Source organism: Gracilinanus agilis, chromosome 6 (genome assembly GCF_016433145.1).
Source record: "Gracilinanus agilis isolate LMUSP501 chromosome 6, AgileGrace, whole genome shotgun sequence".
NCBI lineage: Eukaryota > Metazoa > Chordata > Mammalia > Didelphimorphia > Didelphidae > Gracilinanus > Gracilinanus agilis.
In genome coordinates this window covers 222,185,905-222,208,008 of record NC_058135.1, presented here as the reverse complement: position 1 = coordinate 222,208,008, position 22,104 = coordinate 222,185,905, and the positions used below count along the sequence as shown (strand labels likewise).

Sequence of the window (22,104 nt, the reverse complement as noted above, 5' to 3'; positions counted from 1 at the left end):
CTCTCAATCCACTGAGCTACCCAGCTGCCCCCCAAAGGATTAGTTCTAATCAAGTTAAAGGATTTGCCATTATCATTGCCTATAGCAACATAGGTACACGTCCAAGTTTGTACACACTGGACACATTCATTCACATGTTTTGCATATAAGGAGCACAACACATTTTTTACTTTGATCTCCAAAATATAAAATTCTTTTAAGCTAGGCATTTTGTTAAATGAACTTTAAAAACCTATTTACTAATTAGATAGTGAGCTCCTTGAGGGCTTGGATTGTCCTTTGCTTTTCTTTGTATCCCTAGGCTTAGAATAGCACCTGGCACATAGTAGGTACTTAATAAAGGCTTTTTGAGAGTGATAAAAGAATGCCTGCCCTTTGATCCAGCCATACCATAGCTGGGATTGTACCCCAAAGAGATCATAGATAAACAGAATTGCACAAAAATATTTATAGCAGCGCTCTTTGTGGTGGCAAAAAACTGGAAAGCAAGGGTATGCCCTTCAATTGGGGAATGGCTGAACAAATTGTGGTATATGTTGGTGATGGAATACTATTGTGCTCAAAGGAATAATAAACTGGAGGAATTCCATGTGAACTGGAAAGACCTCCAGGAACTGATGCAGAGTGAAAGGAGCAGAGCCAGAAGAACATTGTACACAGAGACCAATACACTGTGGTAAAATCGAATAATGACCCAGGATAATTCTGAGGGATTTATGGAAAGGAATGCTATCCACATTCAGAGGAAGAACTGCAAGCGTAGAAACAGAAGAAAAACAACTGCGTGGACACTTGGGTTGATGAGAACATGATTGGGGATGTAGACCTGAAAAGACCACACCCATGTAACTATCAATAATGTGTAAATAAGTCTTGACTGACCACACCAGTGGAAATGTGAATTAGCTACATTTTTGAGACTCTTTCTTTTGGGGATCCTTTTAGGAGATGAATGGTATATTATTCATTTACTTTGCTCTTAGTAAGTAAGATGCTACTTTCTGAAATCCCTGATTGGATTTCTTGACCATTATTCAGTCTAGTATGGATACTCTGCCTCCTGTTCAGGCAGCTACCTTGGCCAGAAGTCATCAAGTTTCATATTTACAGAATATTTGCCTGAATCTGAGGAGTTTTTTGTTGTTTTTTTTTTAACCCTTGTACTTCGGTGTATTGTCCCATAGGTGGAAGATTGGTAAGGGTGGGCAATGGGGGTCAAGTGACTTGCCCAGGGTCACACAGCTGGGAAGTGACTGAGGCCGGGTTTGAACCTAGGACCTCCTGTCTCTAGGCCTGGCTCTCACTCCACTGAGCTACCCAGCTGCCCCCAATCTGAGGAGTTTTAATGTGTCTTCCTACATGTTTCCTTTGGCTGTCTGTTCAAAGGAGAAACAACAACAACAAAAATGTCTCATTTGCTTCCTGACAGCTTTTCCTCATTTTAAGAAGTCAGCTATGGATAATAGGGCAAAAAATCCCAATAATCTGGGCAGTTAGGAAATTCAGGTCTGTCACTAATTCACCATGTGACCTAATACATGCACAGGCAAAACCACTGGGTATCCTGAGCAATATTTCTTGAAACATATCATTCCCCACACCTAATGTCAGGCACACATACTACAAAGGAAGGCAGTTGGTGAGCTCTTTTTAAATTCTTGTTTTTAAAAAATGTGTATTTCCATCAGAAACCAGAATGTTTTTTAAAAGCTCACCTTCTGACTACTCAAAAAAAAAACCACAACAGTGGTTTGTCAATTTTATTTTGAGTTTCTGTTCCAGAGCTATATGCAAATGGTCAGTCTCACTCTCATTGTAAAGAACAACAGATTAGTCAATGTAGTTTTTCACCCCTCATGTAACCCAGCTGGGGTGGCTCAGTGGATTGAGAGCCAGGCCTAGAAACTGGAGGTCCTAGGTTCAAGTCCGGCCTCGGACACTTCCAGCTGTGTGACCTTGGGCAAGTCACTTGACCCCTATTGCCCTCCCTTACCACTCCTGGGCCAAGGACGGTCCCTAGCCCAGATGAAAAAGGAGGAGGGTTGGGCGTGGGGCTAGCAACCCCACCCTGTAAAAACTACATCTGCTAAAGAAACTGCAACCTAAAGTTGGGGCAGCTGGGCTAGCTCAGTGGATTAAGAGCCAGGCCTAGAGACGAAAAGGTCCTAGGTTCAAACCCGGGCTCAGACACTTCCCAGCTGGGTGACCCTGAGCGACTGTGTGAACCATTGCCTACTGGTTGTGGCCCTATGCTCCTAGAATGGAGTCCCAGGATAAAAAAAAAAAAAATGTAACCCAGAGTGATAATTTAATTGTTTCCGGAATCTTGATTAGGGTACATTTCACTACTTTACAGCTTTATGGTAGGCTTTTTTTTTACAACCCTAACTTCTGTGTATTGGCTCCTAGGTAGAAGAGTGGTAAGGGTGGGCAATGGGGGTCAAGTGACTTTCCCAGGGTCACACAGCTGGGAAGTGTCTGAGGCTGGATTTGAACCTAGGACCTCCTGTCTCTAGGCCTGACTCTCAATCCACTGAGCTACCCAGCTGCCCTATGGTGGGCTTTTTAAAAGACATGGCATCTCTAGATTTTTTTTTTTAAATCTCAATGTTAAAAATGTTAATAATGGTTATATAACTTAGATGGTAAACCTATGGCATAGGTTCCAAAGATGGAACACAGAGCTCTCTGTGAGCATGCATACCACCCCCCCCAAACCCCTAGTTAGTTACTAGAAAGCCACGGGACTTGGGGGCAGAGCTGTTCCCCTCCCCCCTCTCCATGTGCCTGAAGGCATCCCTCACTTCCCTAGCAGCCCACCGGGAGCACTTCCTCCCTCCCCAGTCTGGAGTAAGGCACTGGAGGGCAGGGCTCACATACAGAAGGCAGCCTATTAAGTCTGTGGTGAAGGTGGATTCTTGGGGTAGGGTTGGAAAGGAGATAGGTTTGAGGGGAGCAGAGCTCACAGTGTGGCACATAGCTGGAGGGGAGCAGAGCTGGAGTGGAGGTGAGTTCTCAGATCACTCTCCTCCCCCTCTCCACATGCACCTCTCATCTCCCATTCAATGGAAATGCTTCTTCCCTCCCCTCTCTGGGATAAGGGGTGGCCAGGGGCAGGGCACAGCACTCAAGTCTCTTAAAAGTTCACTATCACTCACCTAGATTATTAAAACTGCCTTAATTTGAACTATTTCTTACTAAGGTTGTTGAAAAATAAACTGTATAGGAGGTGGCTAGGTGGCTCAGTAGATAAAGAGCCAAGTCTGGAGATGGGAGGTCCTGGGTTCAAACTGGCTTCAGACACTTCCTGGCTGCATGATCCTGGGCAAGTCAAATGATTCCCAATACCCAGTCCTTACCACTCTTCTGCCTTGGGTAAGGGCTTGTAAAATAAACAAACAAACAAGCAGTATAAAAGTGTAAGGGTACAAGATAATCTATGTTCTAACTAGTCTTTCAGGACTAGTGTGAAGATAAATAACACAATGGCACCTAAATTTATTTATCAGACAGGACTGGTCTGCTCCATTTTATGTGCTGTACTTAACATAAACTTCTCAAGGACAGAAACTGTCCTTATTTGTATTCTCAGCTCTTAGCATACAGTAAGGGCTTCATAAATGCTTGTTGCCTGGTCTCCACTGATTTTGATCGAGTACTAGCATGTGATTGATATTTCTTTAATGATTCCATACTTCTACAATCTGTGATTTCATCAGAATGGATACTTCCCTCTCCTGAAGCAAATCATAAAAGCTCCAAGAATAAGTTAAAAGTCTGTGTTGCAATTACCAAAAAGGAAACCAGAGGATGAAACTTTCTGAATGCACTATAGGGGTCTTTTTGGATGGCAGGCATACTCATACATGGGCTCTGAAGTAGCTGAAACTTGGGAGAATCTGCCAAATCAGCATTCCACTGGCTTAAGAAGCTCTCTACAAATGATACATTAGATGAAGAGTTATCATTTTAATACAACTTAACCAGCTTTCATGTATCTAGCTAGATGTTAAAGTGGCCTATAGATTAAAAAAAACCCCAACAGACACTTCCCAGCTGTGTGACCCTGGGCAAGTCACTTGACCCCCATTGCCTACCCTTACCACTCTTCTGCCTTGGAGCCAATACACAGTATTGACTCCAAGACAGAAGGTAAGGGTTTAAAAAAAAAAAAAACCAACAAAAACAATGCCACTCCCCTGCCAAGATAAAGATTCAGGTCATTTGAATCCAAGCTGTCCAGTGCTACCTCATGACTCAGCAAAAAGCCACTCCAAGACCAAAAAGTTAGAAGATCTGGAGATCATTTGGTTTCATCTCCTCTCAACTTTATAAACCAGGGGTCATCAACCTTTTAATGGCAGGGACTGCTTGCCTATTGGGGATGAGGGGGATGGGAGGGTTGGTCTCCCTACTTTGTTCTTCTCCCCACTCTACTCCATCAGCCACCAGCTATCTAAGTGACCTTCCTTTCAATGCAGGTCCCTACCACCCCCATTCATAAATTTCAATAACTCACTATAATTTCTGGTTTTTAAGGTCCTTTATAACTCAGTCCCAACTATCCAATCTTATTATATCTTACATGTCTCCCCATGTACTCCTTGATCCAATGCCAATGGCCTCCTGGCTACTTATCCAGACAAGAAATTTATCTCCAAACAGTGCATTTTCACCAGATGTCGCCTCATTATGGCCTCCTCCTCCTCCTCCTCCTGGCTTCCACAGCTTCCTTCTAGTCTCAAATAAAACCCTACCTTCTAGAAGAAGCCTCTCCTGGTCCTCTGAATGGTAGTACCTTCTCTCTGGGATCACTTAAGGCTGGTATTCTACATAGTTGTTTACATCATTAGACTGGACACTCCTTCAGGAAAGGGATTGTTTTGGCATTTCTTTGTATCCCCAGTGCTTAGCAAAGTGCCTGGCACACAGTTTAATAAATGCTTACTGACCTAAGGTTCTTTTTAAAACTCTATTAAGGGCCTCAGTTTACATATGTGGAAAATGGAAATAATACTTGCACTCTATTCCCCACAGTGCTTTGTAAGCTCAAAGTGCTAACCTAGGTAGGAAATTTTAGAACATGGTAAATTCTTTGGATCAGACTTGTTTCTTCAATGGTAGAGACAACTTCTGATAAGGAAATTTCATCTACCAATGGAGAATGGCTAAGATTTTCCTGTGGTACTAAGAAATTAAGTGATTTACCCAGATCATAAAGTCAGTATGTGTCAGAGAAAGGATCCAGTGAACCCAACCATCTATTCATCTAACAGTGCTACCTCTCAATAAAAATAGAAAACCAGAAATATACCATAGAAAACATACAAATATGATGCTGTTGAGTTAATTACTACCATAATCAGGCTGTTTGTAGGGAAGGGAAGCTGGTGACCAAGTAATAGTTTTAGAAAAAGGGATGTTTTGGAAGATTGTAGTTCTAGATGGGATGTAGAAGTGGAGAAGCTTTGGACTGAGAGGAAACAACATGAGGGCCATCTAAACTGGTTGATGAATTCTTTGTGCATCTCTTTCTTTGTGAATCCCAGACTTCCTTCCAGGTTCAGCTCTGGTAACAAATTTACCAAACAATTTAGGTTTTTTCAAAAACCTTTACCTTATATCTTACACTATCAGTTCCAAGACAGAAGAGTGGTAAGGGCTTGGTAAGTGATGGCAAACCTTTTAGAGACTGAATGCCCAAACTGCAACCCTCACACCCCATGTGAGCCAACCTCTTACCCCAAATAGGGGAAGGAGGAAGTGCTCCCACTGGGCTGCTGGACAGAGGGGGAGGCGATGTGAAAAGTGTCTTCAGTAGCGCCTGGAGAGGGGGAGGGAAGCAGCCCCTTCCAGCACAAGTTTCACCAACACAGGGTTAGGCAACTGGGGCTAAGTGACTTGCTTGGGGTCACCTAGCTAGGAAATGTCTGAGGCTATATTGGACCCAAGTCCTTCTGACTCCAGGCCTAGGGTTTTATCCACAGTAACACCCAGCTACCGCCAACTTAGATTTTTGAAAGATAGGAGCAGCTAAGTGGCTTAGTGGCTAGAGTCAGGTCTGGAATCAGAAGACCTAGGTCCAAATCTGGCCTTAGATACTTCCTGACTATATGACCCCAACAAGTCACTTAACCCCAATTGCCTAGCCCTTACCACTCTTCTGCCTTGTAACTAAGGAACTTATTCTAAGACAGAAGGTAAGGGTTTAAAAAAAATACTAAGAACAGAAGACAGTTGTTTGAGAAAGAAAAGCATGGTATTAGAGAAATAATTATGGAAGTGACAGTGAAAGGAAGAGAAGCATTTTGAAAGGGAATGATAAGTAGGAAAAGAAATTTCAGGGGAGCAGGGAGGATAGATCATGAAAATACATAGAAACCAAGGTGAGGAATGGTGAGTTGTAAAGTTCTTTGAGAAGGCAGGGCCCAATAAGGGGAGTAATGTCTCAAACAAGGATTTGTTTTCCTTACTATAACTGTATTAAATTGATTTCTCCCTAGATTAACCTTATACAGACCTTCAAGGTCTACTTTGGCTTAAAAACTTATTCATTGATATCATACTTGACATTCAGCAAGTGGGTACAAGGATTTCTGGACATTAACCATTTGAAAAATGTATCTTTCATACATTTGTTTTTTACTTTTAAAAAACAGATATGCATTTGAAGAAAAAAGTATTACATGTAAGTTTAAGCTATCATTATTATTAACTAGCTGAAAAATGGATTGGGGAGAACATTTAAAATAAAAATATTTAGTTGATGCTCACAAAAAAACAACACAACAACCTAAGTTCATGAGAGAGAGGGAAAAAACCCATTCAGCTGCTAAAAATGACAAGGCAGGTCTCTTTTGTAAGATACTCTTCTTCAATGACTGTAAAATGAGAGGCCTGGGCTAAATGCCCATAAAGTTTCCCTCCAGCTCTAAATCTATGATCCCATGATGCAAAGTACTATAACTTAAGAGACACATCACAACACTGCATTTTATTAAGTTTGTGAGAATACTTGTGTCGAGAAGTGAACTTACTAACTTGTCAAGACTGAAGACAAAGAGTTCACAGTCTAGGTTGCAAGTTTCTACTGAGGGTTCTGCAAGTGCTTCTCAGTTTCAAAACAGGTTGCCCCTGGGGAATTATAAGTTAGGTAAGGTGCAAAATGGAGAAAAAGTAAAGCACTTGATTTTTCTATCATGTATGATTCACTCTTTGATACTTATTCAAAGGTACTGCAGTAAAAAATGAACAGTCTTGGGGTCAATGTTACAAAATCTATAGCACTAATTTTCTAGGGTACATCTTTTCTTAAAAAGAGTTCTTAATGAAGTTTTAGTTAATTTTTTTAAAATAATGCCAGACCAGGGGTTCTTAACCTGGTATTCATGAACTTAAACAAAAAAAGGTGTTTTTTTTTGGGTGTGTGTGGGGGGCACTGTATTTCAGTAACTGACTTCCTTTGTAATTCTGTGCATTTTCTGCATTTAAAAACAGTTTTGAGAAGCTGAGAGGCCCAGGATACAAAAAAGGTTAAGATCCCTTGTATTGGACAACAAAAGAACTAATTAAAATGAATCCAACAAACATTAAGTGCCTACTACATGTAGCAAGGTGTTAGTGACACATGTGAAAATGGCAACAGCTGCTTCCCAGTGAGTTTATGGTCTCATAGTTAAGTGATATAACAACCAATATTTCAAACAATATAACAACCCAAATTTCCTCTTCTGGTATCTTTTTAGATTTCACTGATTACCTACAGTACCAAGCATTGTGCCACTGCTGATTTACACACACATTATTCTCTCCACACTATTATAATCTCTTGGCATTCAGAATCTTTTACAAGGATTCTCACAAAATGTTTAATAAACAAGGATCATTGATTATCTAAAGCATAGGGATCTCCCTCTACCATGGAAATCATAGCAAGAGATTAAGTGATTTTATCCAGGTTAAGTGATTAAGCTCATACCTGTATAGCCATGAAGTGTCCAAGATGGGCTATGAACCCAAATCTTCCTGAAAACTTCAGTTCCACCTCTATGCTACCACCTCTTTTTTTGTGTACAAATATTGAACTGAAAACACAAAGACCCTCCCATATCCCCAATCCTACTGCAGGAATCACTAATAAGAATATGATCCCCACAGTCTCGTTTACTTACAGCTCATTCTCTTATGAGTATTTCTAAAACATCCCAGGGAACCCTATCTGTGGCCTGAGACCTTAAGAATCTTCATGCTCTCCAGTAAGATGGAGCAGCTGTCCATGGGCATGCCAAATTCAGAAGTATTTCAAGGTCCTCTTCTCCTACTTCTTATTAAATACTACAGTCCTGCATTATTTGCTTGAAGAAAATATTGTACATATAGTATTATTTAATAAAGGTTTGTTTAATTGAATGATCTGAATATACCTAATTTCTCTGTGAAAACCTGGCATTTTCAATACTAAAAATAGTTTCTATATTAAGATAGCCAACAGTTATTTTCTTTTTCCACCGCTTTAAAAAAAAAAAGCAAGAATCCTGTTCCAATTCTAGTTTTTTCTACCCCGCAAGAATCAGTAGTCCTCACTTCCTTTCTGTTAAAGTCATTAAAAACCTCTAACTTTTGGATAATGGAGGGGCAGGAACAATGCAGTTATGCTTCAGTGTATGAAAGAACTTGACAAAACAATTCTCGATGTGACACAAGAGAAAGTTTTGAATAGGAAACAATAGAAACAAAGTTTTAAAGTCCTACCAGGCTCTCAGGAACTTGCAACTTCTAAACTGTTGCCAGATGAATAGCCAAAAGGGAGGAGAAAAAAAGGGATAGAATCCATAAGCATGGAAACAGAGAAAGGTAAACCAGTGACTTCAGGAGGTCCAGGACTGCCCAGGAATTGGAGAGGCAGGCATAGAGTGAATAGGGAAAGATTTAACAGGAGCTCAAATAAAGATATAGAGAATAGGCCACAGTGACTGCCTAGGGAGGGCATCTAGGAGAAAAAAGGCCACATATCAAGGATACAGTGAGCTGTTGTTCTATACCTTCATTTGGTGTGCAATGGGTTGTCCAGTGGAAAAAGGATTAGGTGGAGTATATATTGTATATTCAAAGAAGTCTGCACCCAAATCTGAGTGGTGGATTTGATATGGGAAAAAGCTGGAGCTTGCAGAGATCAGAAATTGACAACAATGAGTGCTGGTGGAAAGGTATAAGCAAGAAGTTGTATAGGGAAAAATACAAGTAATGAGAGAAGGTATGAGAGGAAGTGGAGACTGGTTTGAAAAAAGGATGAAGAGACAGGATATGAAAGAATGGACCAGAGAAGACTCTTGGAATCTTTAGATTCCCAAGGTTAAGGCCAAGTGCTCAATCCTTCCTCAGTGGTGAGCACTCTCATCATCAGGATTACTTTGTTTTTATTTGTATGTACTTTATGTTTCCTTCTCTGTGTAAATGTTATCTCCCCCACCTTAAGGACATGGGCAGCCTTCACTTTTGTCTTTGTATCCAGTGTGGGGTGTACCAAGTAGGTACTTAATAATAAACAAAATTCGGGCTGAATGGAATTCCAGCCACTCTAGGGTGATGGTCAGAAGGGGGTAGGGATTCATTTCAGTTAAGCATTTTAAAAAACGCATCCTATATGCAAAAGACAGGCACTTGCCACATAACACCCATACTAGGCACTTAATAAATATTGGTTGACTGACTGGTCCAACAGATAGAGCTGGAGCCAACCAGCATTTATTAAGCCCTTACAGTGTGCCAAGCACTGCGTTAAAGCGCTGGGCATACAAAGAAAAGTAAAACTAGTCCCAGCCCTGCAGAAACTTGCAACCTAAGAAGGCGAACGACCAGAGCTGGAATTGCCCTCCCTTGGCCATAGGCACTAGCTGTGACCTTGGACTGTTTACTTCTTCCACTCTGGGCCTCAGTTTACCAATCGGTAAAATGATGGAGACTGGGAAGACCCGAGATCCTGAGCGCAGGGGTTGGGCATTCAGGGAATACAGGGGAGGGGTGAGAGTAGTTGTGGGGTGGGGAGCCCAACCAAGGGTTGGGGGGCAGGGTGAGAGGTGGAGGGGCTGGCAGGAGGTGGGGGAGGGGCGGGAGGGAGAGTCCCCCGCCGTGAACCGGGAAAGGTGAGAAGAGGAGGGGGTAATGTCGCGCCGCTGCCACTGCTGCTTAGAGACCGCCCCAGCCCTACCCCAATCCTCGCCCCCCCCCCCAACCCTGGGCGCCAGCCGCTGCCCTGACCTCGTCCACAGCGCGTCGCGGGAGATGCAGGGTCCCGAGCAGCAGCTTCAGCTTCACAGCGGACGAGAGGTTGTGGAAGCAGAGGCGGATGTTGTCGATGACCGTGGCCGTGAGCAGCGACGCGATGCTCGGTGGCGCCCACAATTCGTCAGTCGCCCCCAACTTGTTGTGCAGCCACAGGCCGGTGTCACTCTCCCGCATGGACGCCATCTTGGGGGAGAAAAGAGGGGGGAAGCGCTCAGCCGGCATCTTATGGAGACACCTACACGCCCGGAGCGAGGACCCCGCAACATGGCGGCGCCCGCCCGAAGGCAGGCAGGCAGGCCGAGGGCGGGGCCGACGTGACGTCACGTCTTGGCCGCCCCCGCGTCCTATTGGGTCGGGGCTCTAGAGGCCCACGGCTGCCGATGGGAGGGAGAGGCGATGGCCCCGCCCCGCCCCTTCCGTAACAGGACATGGCAGCGCCCGCCATTTCCATTGGTCGGCGCTCCGTCCGTAAGGAAAGATGGCGGCCCCCGCGTTCCCATTGGGCGACCCTGGGAAAACGCCAGTTTGCCTGCGCGGTCCTTAGGGAAATTTGTCCAAAGGGAATTGGAGCGCGGCTGGGGTAGGGGGCAGGGCGGCCTCGAGGCCGCTTTAGAGTATCAGCTTTGGAGGAAGGCTTACTACCGTTGGTCTACTAACGGTTCTGGAGGCCGCGCAGCCCCTGGAGGCTAACGGATCTTGGCGAAGGGGGGCGGCACGCAGGCAGATGCTGCCACCCATGGTGTGAAGACAGGCACGCTGGTTTACACACGCACATGTGTGGAGTGGAACCAGACCTTGGATTTCATTGGCATTGGGAATTACCAATGAGGAAACCCCCCTCGAGAATCGTAGATCACCCAGCAGCGGCACAGTCACGCACAGACCCAAGGGGCGACCTAGAGCGGAGTATGGAGCGTTCACACAACTTCGGGGGTGGGGTGGGGGTGGAGATGAAGGGCAGGGATTCAAACGCTGGGCTTGCTACTTTGAGTCCAGGTCGCTACTATTCCACTATGCTTCTCATACACAAACATAAATCTTATAGGTCTGTGCACACAGTAACGTAATATTAAAAATAGCTAGCATTTATAAGGCTCCGTAAGATTCGCAAAGAGCTTTACAAATATCTCACTTGATCCTCACATCCACCGTGGGTGGGTGGGATTGTAGGTGCTATGATTATTACCATTTTTACAGAGAAGGAAACTAAAATAGAGGTTAAGTAATTTGCCCAAGGGCACACAGTTAAGTGTCTGAGCTAGAAGGAATTCAAACTCAGATCTTTCTCTAGGATCAAGTAATTTATCTGCTGTGCCACCTAGCTGCTTACATAGTGTATGTGTACACACCAATCCAAAGTTATATTCAAAATTATCAATATATAAGTGTGCATATAGAGTACGTGTACAGGCACTAACTCATGATACAAAGAGTGAAATATACATAAATATGGAAACATGCCCACACATGCATTATACAGGCAAACAATACAGAGAACTATGTGCATGTTTTTGCACACACGCTTATTCATAGTAGAGAGTGGAATCATGTCCCAAAGAAAAAATCTGTATCCTCCATCCCCCTGCCACTAGCTGCTGGAAAGGGTACCAAGCCAACAGGAACGGTTATCTCATCCTAGCCCTTTTCTTCCTCCTCCTCTACTGCTCCTAATTCTCTTCTGGGAGCATGCTCGGCTTCCCTGCTTCATTTTTTCTTTCTTAGGTCACCCCCTCTTTCACTCTCCCTTACCTCAAGTACTTCAGATTTATCTCCTCTCTCTTATTTCAGTTACTCTACATTCCCCCAGACTCTTTTTCCCTCTCTCCCCCTCCACTTTACCTCCCATCCTGGTACCTGCCTTCCTGCTCCACTCTCAGCTACTCTAGCATCTCTATACACACCTTTTTCAGTGCGGCTTCACCTCACTTCTCGAGCTTCTCTTCGGTGTCTTCCTTTTGTTCTGCTATTCACTTCCAGCTTGCTTCCAAATCCTTTATGCTTCTCCATGTCCTCTCTACTACCTCTCTATCTACCCTTTCTCTAAAAGGGAAAAAAAAAAAAAAAAAAAAAAAAAAGCAAAAAAATTACTCCCAGGGCTGGCTTAATGTGATGAAATCTAGGTGCAAGGGTGTTTCACATAAACAGAAGGAGGCTTCCCAGGAGGTTGCCAGATTGCCTTCTTTCTCTAGAGGCATTTATTACTTACTGCCTTTCTCCATTTTTTTCAGATATCTCCCAGAAAAGAGGTTGATTTACTTTGATCTTCACTGACTAGAATGTCACATATTTTTCTCTTGATATCAGTCAGCATAACAGGATTTAAAGCTAGAAGGGATTTTAGAGATTATCTGGACCAATGGTCCCTTTTGCAGAGTAGAAAACATTTCTAGAGATAGGAAATTACTTGCCCAGACTCAAATATAAAATCAAGACAGATTTTATACCAGGTTCTCTGATTCCAAAACCAGTACTTTTATGACCCTATCACCCTGCCACCCTGCTTCTCCATTTTAATTTTGTGGATTTAACATTTTGAAGTCTTTATGCAAAGTAAAAGTACCCTAGTAACAGAAAGAGCCCTAAATTTGGAGTCAGAAGTTACTTGGGTTGGAAACCCAGCTTTGATACTTGTTAGTTAGCATTAGGCAAGTCACTTCAAATGTAGATGATACTACTGGCATTACCTATTTACTACTATTATTGCCTTTCAAATATATTCATGACAGTTAAACTTAACAAGGTTTTTAAACTCACCTTTAGGCCAGAGGGCCCTTTTTCTACTCCCTTTGGATTCTTCGCCCAGGTGCAATTGTCATACTCATTGTTCCTCATTGCCCATTCCAAACCATTCCATTACCGCAATCCCTTAATGACCTCTCCTCTTTCAAGGCCAATTCTATATACCTGCACCACCTTCTCTGCATCCTTATTGCTGGCACTGAAAGACCTTTCAGGTATTCACCCAACTTTCTAAACGACAGACATGTCTACCATCTGCCTCCTTCCATACCCCCCATCATCTTCAGTGACATCATTCATGTTAACTATTCCTCTGGCTCCCTAAGTCCTTCATTCACCTCTACTATCCCTCTTCAGTTATGCCCTGTTATATATAACCATATCTTAGATTTTATTGAATTCTGGAATCAACTGAGGAAGAAATGAAACTAAATTACCTTCACAAAAGAATTCTAATAATATTAATAGCCTACAGATTTTTTTCATACTCGCCTGGTTCTTAGCAAATTCCTATCTCCCTTTCCTAAAAACCTTTGTGATTCAGAAACATTGTCTATCCAGGTTAAAACAAACAAACCAAAAAACCCTTACAGATGGTCAGCCAGACAAAACTACCAACGCAATAATAAAAAGTCTTTAGTTGAGGCACGGAGATTATTATCTAGGGCCCCACACAGCACAGGAGCGCATGTGTATCCAGTGAAATACAGAGAAAGAAGTAGTTAAATAGTCTTGTGAAAATGATGGTGGGGAGGGATCTCCAAAGAAATAGCCTAATCATGTAAGTCCACAGAAACTTACCAGAGGCTGGAGTGTGGTGGGAGAGTAATTTTTTATACTTTTGATTGTCCTCTTTTAAAATCAATTTCAATAGTCCTGATAGTCCTAGGGCAAAAGAGAGTGACTCTGGGAAAGGGTCAAGATCAATTCAGTGTCACTATCATCAGCTGCCTTTGACTGAATCTACCAATTATTGAGCTCTTTTTAATGCTGTTTCCTGGACATTTAGGTCTTCCTAATGACTTACGTACAGTACTTGGTTTACTCTCCTCTACTCCATTCCAACTCTTATTGTGACTGACTTTAGATAATCTAGAAGTTCCACTATGTCTAAGATGGTTACTTAAGCTGATTGAGGCATGCTTATTATTTAAACTGCACTTTTATAGACCCCAGTTATCTATGGGATTTCCAGTGAGTCACATCTGACTTAAACTTTTATCTCACCAGCACTGAGCATAGTACTGTGCATACAATAGGAGATTTAAAGTTTGTTGAGGTTGAAGAGGATAAAGAAAAGACTATTTCTTAGTTCTCCCAAGATTTAGAGAGTATCCATGAAAGGCAGGATACTAGCCATCTTCCTTAGGAGCCTCCCTGGAGTAAACATTCCTGGAGACTCTGATGATTTGGATAATTTGAGTCCTTAGGGCAGCTGTTTTGTTAAATCACTCCTTACAGAAAGAACCCCAGAAATAGAAATGTGTTAAGAACTTGTGCTGTAATATAAAATTCTAAGCAGGACCTAGGCATCTCCAAATGGTCCAAGTTGGTTATGATCTCAAGGAAGGATAGAACTTGTCCCAAACGTTCTCCTTTTTTAACATTTTCTCTTCTTTCTTTTTTCTTTTTCAGGAGTTACAGGGTGTGAAGCTTAGGGTTGGGATTAGAAGCTTTTAACTCTACTTAGTATTCTCTATCAAAAGGGCTAGATGGTCTAAGATGCCTGCTAACATCCAAGGTGCTAACCTTTATGGAGAGAGTTTTTCTTATCTGGGAGTTCTTTAAGCCAATGAAATTGTAGGACTTCTTATCTCCTAAGTCTCTTAACTTAAAAAAGATGGACTTTGAGGGTATTTAGAACTAGTTAGCTGGTAGTTCAAGCTAAATGATAATTAAGTACAAAGGATCATATCTAGGGATACCATGATATGAGAGGTATAATAGAAAGTGCTCAGGATTTGAAATCAGGAGACCAGGGCCACAGTTTTAGATCTATTGCTCACCAGCTGTGTGACCTACACTGAACCTTATCTTGCTTCTCTGTAAAATGGGGATAATTAAACTTATACCTCTTAAGTGCTATTTTGAGAGAATTGCTTTGTAAATGATAAAGTTTTATAATAATAGGCTGCATTATTATTAGACCCTGGAGAGAAGGGAAGTAAAAAGATAGCTTACCAGCTTACCTTCCTAAGTTCAGAAGAATCACAAGATTTTGAGTTTGAAGGGACCTTGATCCAATTCCCTTATTTACAAATTAGGCAATTAAGTCCCAGAAATAAGATGTGACATGTCCAAGGTCACATAGCTTTTTATTAGGTGGCAAAGCCACATCTAGAATCCAGGTCTTTTGACTCTGAGCCCAGCTTCTCTTTTGGTCATTATAGTACATTCTGGCTTCCATTTGTTTCTTTTACCAGTGACCTACACCCAAACTCCAACCCTAAGGAACATGGGGGTGATTCACTGGATACTCATAATCTCATTTCGGCTATGCCAAGAACAGATGCTGTGTTAGCTTTCCTTTTCTCTAACCACCTCCTCTCTTCCTCCAAGAAGGAGCCAGCTGACAGAGCTAATTTCCTGACTGGCACAAGCAGAGGGGAACAGCTGCTTTTCTGGCTGCAGGTACATCTTGTCTTGGTGGCTTCCGCTGTGGAGTTCATTGTGCATGAAAGACATGGCTGATCTAATACATAGGTAGCCTAAGTAAGTAAATGGCTGACTTGCAGAGTAGCAGGGGACAAAGGTACTGTGGAAGTGTGTATTATGTGTGTGTATGAGTATGTGTATATATGAATCAGTGTGTGTGTGTGTGTGCTCGAAAGAGAGAGAGAGAGAGAGAGAGAGAGAGAGAGAGAGAGAGAGAGAGAGAGAGAAAGAGATGATGATGATGATGATGATGATGATGATGATGATGATGATGATGATGATGTATCATANTGATGATGATGATGATGATGATGATGATGATGATGATGATGATGATGTATCATAGGATGTCAGAGTTGAAAGAGTTGGAAGAATCTTTGAAACATTGGATCATATGATTTAGACCTGGAAAGTACCCTAAAGATGGTTTGAATGACTCTAGATCAGGGGTGTGTTGTCAAATGTTTAATAATTAGTTCTCCAGAAACACTTTGAAATTTAATTTACATTAACATTTTCCTATCACTTCTGAGTCCAAATAATAATTAAATAATAAATCAAGTCCTGATTTGTAGCATTTGCTGATTTCTGAGGTATAAATGATCACACTGAAAATTTAACAAATCAGTTGTCAAGAGCCAATTTGAGCTGGTATGCCCATAATGACAAGATAAAAGGTTTCCTAAAGAAATGTAGCAAGAAAATATCTACCTGGAGGGTGGCCTCAAACGATACTAAGGAATCTATTCTTTGCCGCCTTCTTCTAGTTAGCATCCTGAGAGAACAGGAGGTCTGTCTCTTCTTCTAGTTAGCATTATTTTATAGATGACTTGGTCTAAGGCAATGATGGCCAAACTACAGCCCACAGGCCAGATGTAGCCCCCTGAAATGTTCTATCCAGCCGCTGACATTATTCCTAATCTGACGAATACAATGAGTAGGATACAATACAATGAAACTTCGAAAAAGTTGCCTTAGAAACAGACTGACAGATGAGCATTTCCTTTGGCCCCCTCTTTAAAAAGTTTGCCCATCACTGGTCTAAGGTATAGATGACCTACTCATCACATTGCAGATGTTGTTAAGTGTGAATTCCTACACTTTGACAGTCTTGTTTTCTGTAAACCCAGAATGACTAACTTTAGCTCCTGGAATGTGTTCTACTCTCTTACATCCCTTCAATCACCCTAGACAGAATCAGCTGATACAATCAAATCTTAAGTACACTTTTTGTCAACTTAGTTTCTTTTGTATCTAGGGAATTGCCACATACCCCAACCTCTTTTGTCCCAAATGTTTAAGTAACCAGTTGTCCATCCTTAACAGTATTCCATAAAGTACATATGACCCCAAATTCTGATGTTCAGGGGAAATTTACAGTAATAGCATTTTTCCCCAAACTGTGATCATTTCAGTGCAGTTGGATCTGTGTGGTGTTTGTAATCAAAATCTCCCTTGTCCTGATTAAATTATATATATATATAAAATTTAATAAATTTTATATATATATATAATACAACTACTCTTATAGTTATGAGATATTTTTTCAGGTTGACAACTTCAAGTTAAAAAAAAAAAAGAATCAAAGGCACAAACATAAAATGGGAATAACATGGACAGAGTAGTCCGGATAAAAGACCTGGGACTTTTAGTAGATTCAACATAAATCAACTCTGTGTGTGTGTGTGTGTCCAAAATGGCTAATGTTATCCTTGACCTCTTTAAAGATGATGATAATCACACTATGCTTTGCTCTAGTCTGGCCTCTGCTGGAATATTATATCGAATTCTGGAATCACAATTTAAGAACAAATTTTGGTTGCTAGCTCTTCCATTGATAAGAGATTGGGATGTTGAAGGGACTAGAAACCATGCCAAATGGAGTAGTTGAATGAGCTGGCAGATTATTAACCTGGAAAAGAGAAGACCAAGGAGGCAGTGAATAGCTGTCATCCAATATGTGAAAGACTGTAATGTAGAAGAGAGATTAGGCATATTTTTCTTGAGCAAAAGGATGAAACCAAGACTAAAGGTGGGGACATAACAGGGAAGAAGATTTCAGTTCTGTATAATGTTAAAGGGATTTTCTTAATCTCTCCCTCTGTCTCCTTAAGAGCTAGAGAACAGAATTTCTAAGTAGATTAGAACTGACCGGAATCAGCGAGCCAGAGCTAAAGATTCTATTACCAGGGAGACCAGGACTAAGGAGAGGAAGTAGCAGGACCTCTGACAGGAAATTGGGGAGACAGTTGGTCAGTGAGAAGAGAAAGGAAGCAGCCATGGACAGTTGAGGGTCTTTTGCCTCTGGGATCCTGAGAGAACAGGAGGTCTGTCTCTAAGGGAAGGATCTGCTGGCAGTTGGTTACTGATAGTTGCAGGGCTTTTGCCTCTTGGATATCTAGAGAACAGGAAGTATGTCTCTGAGGCAAGGATCTGCTGGCAATTGGCTACTGACAGTTGGGCTGCTGTAGAAAACTGATTGAAGGAGTGAGTGAGTGGTGGCTGTCTTTTGTCTTAGGGAGTTAGGGAGTTAGTGAATAATTTATAGATAGAGTAGATTAGATTAGGCCTGGTGTGCCAGGCAGAAGAAACTGTCCTCAGAAGAAAGTTGGAAATAGGTTTAGGAAATTTTAGGTAGTTATTAGGAATTTTAGGTATATTTAGAGGGTATAAGATTAATAATCTCTCTTCTTTTCTATCATTCTATCTGTACTTATTTATTCAATTAAACAAAGTTTCTATGAAACTGCTTTCCTTACTTTGTTGAACTCCTTAATTTAACCCTTACAATACTTGGCAAACCAGCCAGGAGTTTAATTAAACTGTTAATCTTCTGTTCCTAAATTTTTATAGGTAATTCAATATGGCACTAGAAATTAAGGTGCACATAGTGAAGGAGGAGGCTCCAGCCTATCTCAAACAATTCCCACTCCCTGAGAGCATTGAGGAGCTGGCACAGATCCCAGTTTCTAATTTTTTCAGGCTGTTATCATTTTGGGGAGTCTTTTTTCTGATAGGATTACTTCAAATATACCAGATTTACCAAATAATTTACCTAGATCTCTCTAAGAAGAAGAAACAATGAAAAGATAGCTTAATTGAGACTCGGTTTGCATACCCTGAGCCTCTATTTGCATACCTTGAAGATTGTATCTCTCAAATGGCCCAAATTATTGTTCAACTTACTGAAATTAATCTAATCAACCTGTCTTTCCTACTATTCCTACTTCCTCCACCAGCTCCATGGCAGCTCAAGCAGAAACCGAAGAGAAAGAAATGACAAGAAATAATCAAGATATAGGCCTATTCCCCTTAAGATAAGTACCAACTTTTAATCCTAAAGAAGAGTTAGTTACCATAAGATATCAAAAACCATTTATTTACCCCTCAGGATATGGAAGGATTTAAGCAGAGCACTCCTTCTTTTGAGGATGATCCCATAGCTGCTATCAAAAGGTGAGAAAACATGTCAACCATTTTATTCAACCTGTATTGATTTTGAACATTTGTTAGAGGAGTTGTTAATGAAAAGGGAGGAAGATAAGGTTATCTCACTTACTATTGAAGCTTGAGGAAGAGGAGCAGTTCATTGGCTTCTAAAAGACCCCAAATGGGATTTTAACAATGAAGCTGATTACACAAGGCTAGGGAGTCAGTACTCAAAGTCATGAGGGCATGTTCTGACAGCCAGGTAGCTGGACAAAGTTTGACAAACTCAGACAAGAGATAGATGAAAATCCTTCCCAGTTCATGGACAAACTTATAGGAGGAAGTTTGGGAGGAAGAACTTATGGGAGGAAGATATATAGACCTAGATTTGACCAGAGAAAGGAATGTTATACAATTGAGAAGGCAGTTTGTGAAAAAGGTGGTCAAGGACTATTTCAAAACCAGCTGTCCTAACTGGCCAAATATGGACCTTGATGAATTAAGGAGAGTGGCAGTATATTGCATAATGGGCATGAAAGGAAAGATCAAGATGATAGTGATTTAGTGGAGGCATTAAGAAAGGAGATAAAAGTATTAAAGGGAAAACTTGAAAAAAGAGATACAAATTATGGGGTAGCTATGGCTCCTTTGTGAGAATCTACAAATACCAATGTGTTATTTATGTGAAAAGGGGGGACACTTAATGTTAAATTGCAGAAGCTGGACTCAAGTATTCAATAATTTTAGAAATAATGGAAACTTTAGGAATAACTATTCTAGCAACAACAACTAATCTAGAAATAATAACAGAAATAATTACAGAAATAACAATTATAGAAATTATGATAATGATAGAACCAATCATCAAAATGAGGCAAATGACATGTTACAATATATCTGAAATGGGGCTCATCTTTGCAATAGCCAAAACAAATCCTCCTCAATGAGAGGAATCTCAGAGAGGTGCACATGGACCTTTATGAAGGTCTGAGGGGAGAGAAAGAACTTTGGAATAAAAAATTGAAACATTTGATTTTCCAGATACTGATATAATTATACCAGTCATCCCAGTCCATTCTTCCCTGAATAAGAATGAACCACATATTAAAAGTAGGAAATCCATTAAATGATTGTCTTCTAGATATTGCAGCATCAAGATTTGTGCTGATGATTAAGCCTGATTCTAATTGTAATTCTCTTGGCTCTATCAATGTTGTGGGTGTATCAGGAGCACCACTGAAAGTTCCAGAGCTTTCACCACGAATGGTGTCTGTGGGATCTTTATCTGTGGAACATTCATTCCTTTTAATGCCTAACTCCCCTATGAATTTATTGGGGAGAGATCTTTTGTGTAAATTAAGAGCCACTATAATATGCACTCAAGATGGCAATGTTACATTAGAACTACCTGAAGCATCTCTAATTTTGTTCCCTGTACTCTTTCTAGATAGTTGGGAGATGAAACTCCCACCTTTGAAATACCAACAGATATATTTGAATCTCTCTGAGCTACATCTTCTTCTGATGTAGGCCTGATTAAATTATCTGTTTCAGTTCGAATTAGAATGAAAGGTTGCCAAACTCCTTCCATTAATTGGTATCCATTATTAAAAGAGGCAATAGAGGGAATTACCCCAGTAATAAATTCTCTAATTGAACAGAAAATAATAATCTCATGCAAATCAGAATATAATACACCTATCTTGCCTATTAAAAAACCAAAATTAGATGAAAATGGAAAACCTGTTTATTGATTTGTTCAAGATTTAAGGACTGTTAATAATCATGTCATCAAAAGACACTCTGTTGTTTCAGGTCCATCCACCATTATTTCCTCTATTCCTAGCACTGCTAAATATTTCACAGTAGTAGATTTGTGTTCTGCCTTTTTTTCAATACCCATCCATGAAGAAATTGTTAAATTGTCAAAGTGAGGAAAGCAGTTTCACAGAAATTTTGTTTAATTTGACCCTTACAACAAGGAAGAATAGACATGGTTAACAAATAATCATACTTTGCAAACCCAGAGCTGGGGCATGTGATCTATTTCTTTGGTTTGGGCTTATAAAAAAGTACTCTTTTCTTGAAATCAGGACTTTCTGGGAAAGAATAAGAAGTGTTTGCTGTAGGGATATGCCAGGAGGCAGTGATTTCTAATTCACTGGGAATCATCAATGAAGACAGGAGGACTATTTGCATAGAAGTGTGCAGCAGGAATTTGTACTCAAGAAAGGAGTTAGCAGAGATGAAGAGGAGTGATGTAGAGGAAAGAATATTGAATCTGAAGTCAGTAGACTTGGTTTCAAATTCTCTCCTTGTCACTGATGGCTTCTATAACTTTGAATAAGTCACTTCACTTCTCTAGGCTTCAGTTTCCTCTTCTGTAATATGATGGAGTTGAAATAGATGACTCTCAGATCCTTCTGGGTCTAGATCCCATAATCCTATGATTTATGATCCTGTGACTCCAAATCTACTGTTTTGTCTACTGGTTCCTTCCATTGCTATCCATTACTCAGCTTTTATGATTTAATTATATTGATCTTTTTCTAAGATCAATATTATGTTCGTATGAATCTTATTATGGCACTATGTTGTGATTAGGGGCTATCCAGTTATTGAACTCTACACAAAGTTTTGTCTCTGTTTTCTTCAATTTGTACAAGTGACATGACTCTATGAGGCTTTTGGGTTCATGCCCAGCTGCTCTTAATAGATACTGTTTGAGAAAGAGGAGGAGGAAAAAGAAGAGAACAGCTAATGTGATAAATGATTCAACAGCAACTGGCAGCTGCAAAGTGCTATATATAACTCAGAGTACATAGATCAGCAGGAAATCGGCTCTGGCCACCACTCTAAGCATTAGCCTGGGTTATTATTGAGATGATACTATAACTAACTGCTAGGGGTCAGCAGAGAGCTAGAGGCAGGTGATCTTAGATCAGAGAGGATGCCTAGACCAGGAAAAAGGCTCAGAAATGGTCCCTATGATCAAAC

The 22,104-nt window shown here is 41.0% G+C and overlaps 1 protein-coding gene across 1 annotated transcript in view; it reads right to left on the bottom strand.

Moving 5' to 3' along the window:
• NELFA (negative elongation factor complex member A) overlaps positions 1 to 10,516 on the bottom strand; it is a 30,883-nt gene extending 20,367 nt beyond the window's left edge. Inside the window, exon 1 of the mRNA XM_044680231.1 lies at positions 10,258 to 10,516. Coding sequence (XP_044536166.1) covers positions 10,258 to 10,506 — 249 coding nt within the window. The 5' untranslated portion in view covers positions 10,507 to 10,516. The remainder of the gene's footprint in view (positions 1 to 10,257) is intronic.
• Between the last annotated feature and the right edge of the window lie 11,588 nt (positions 10,517 to 22,104).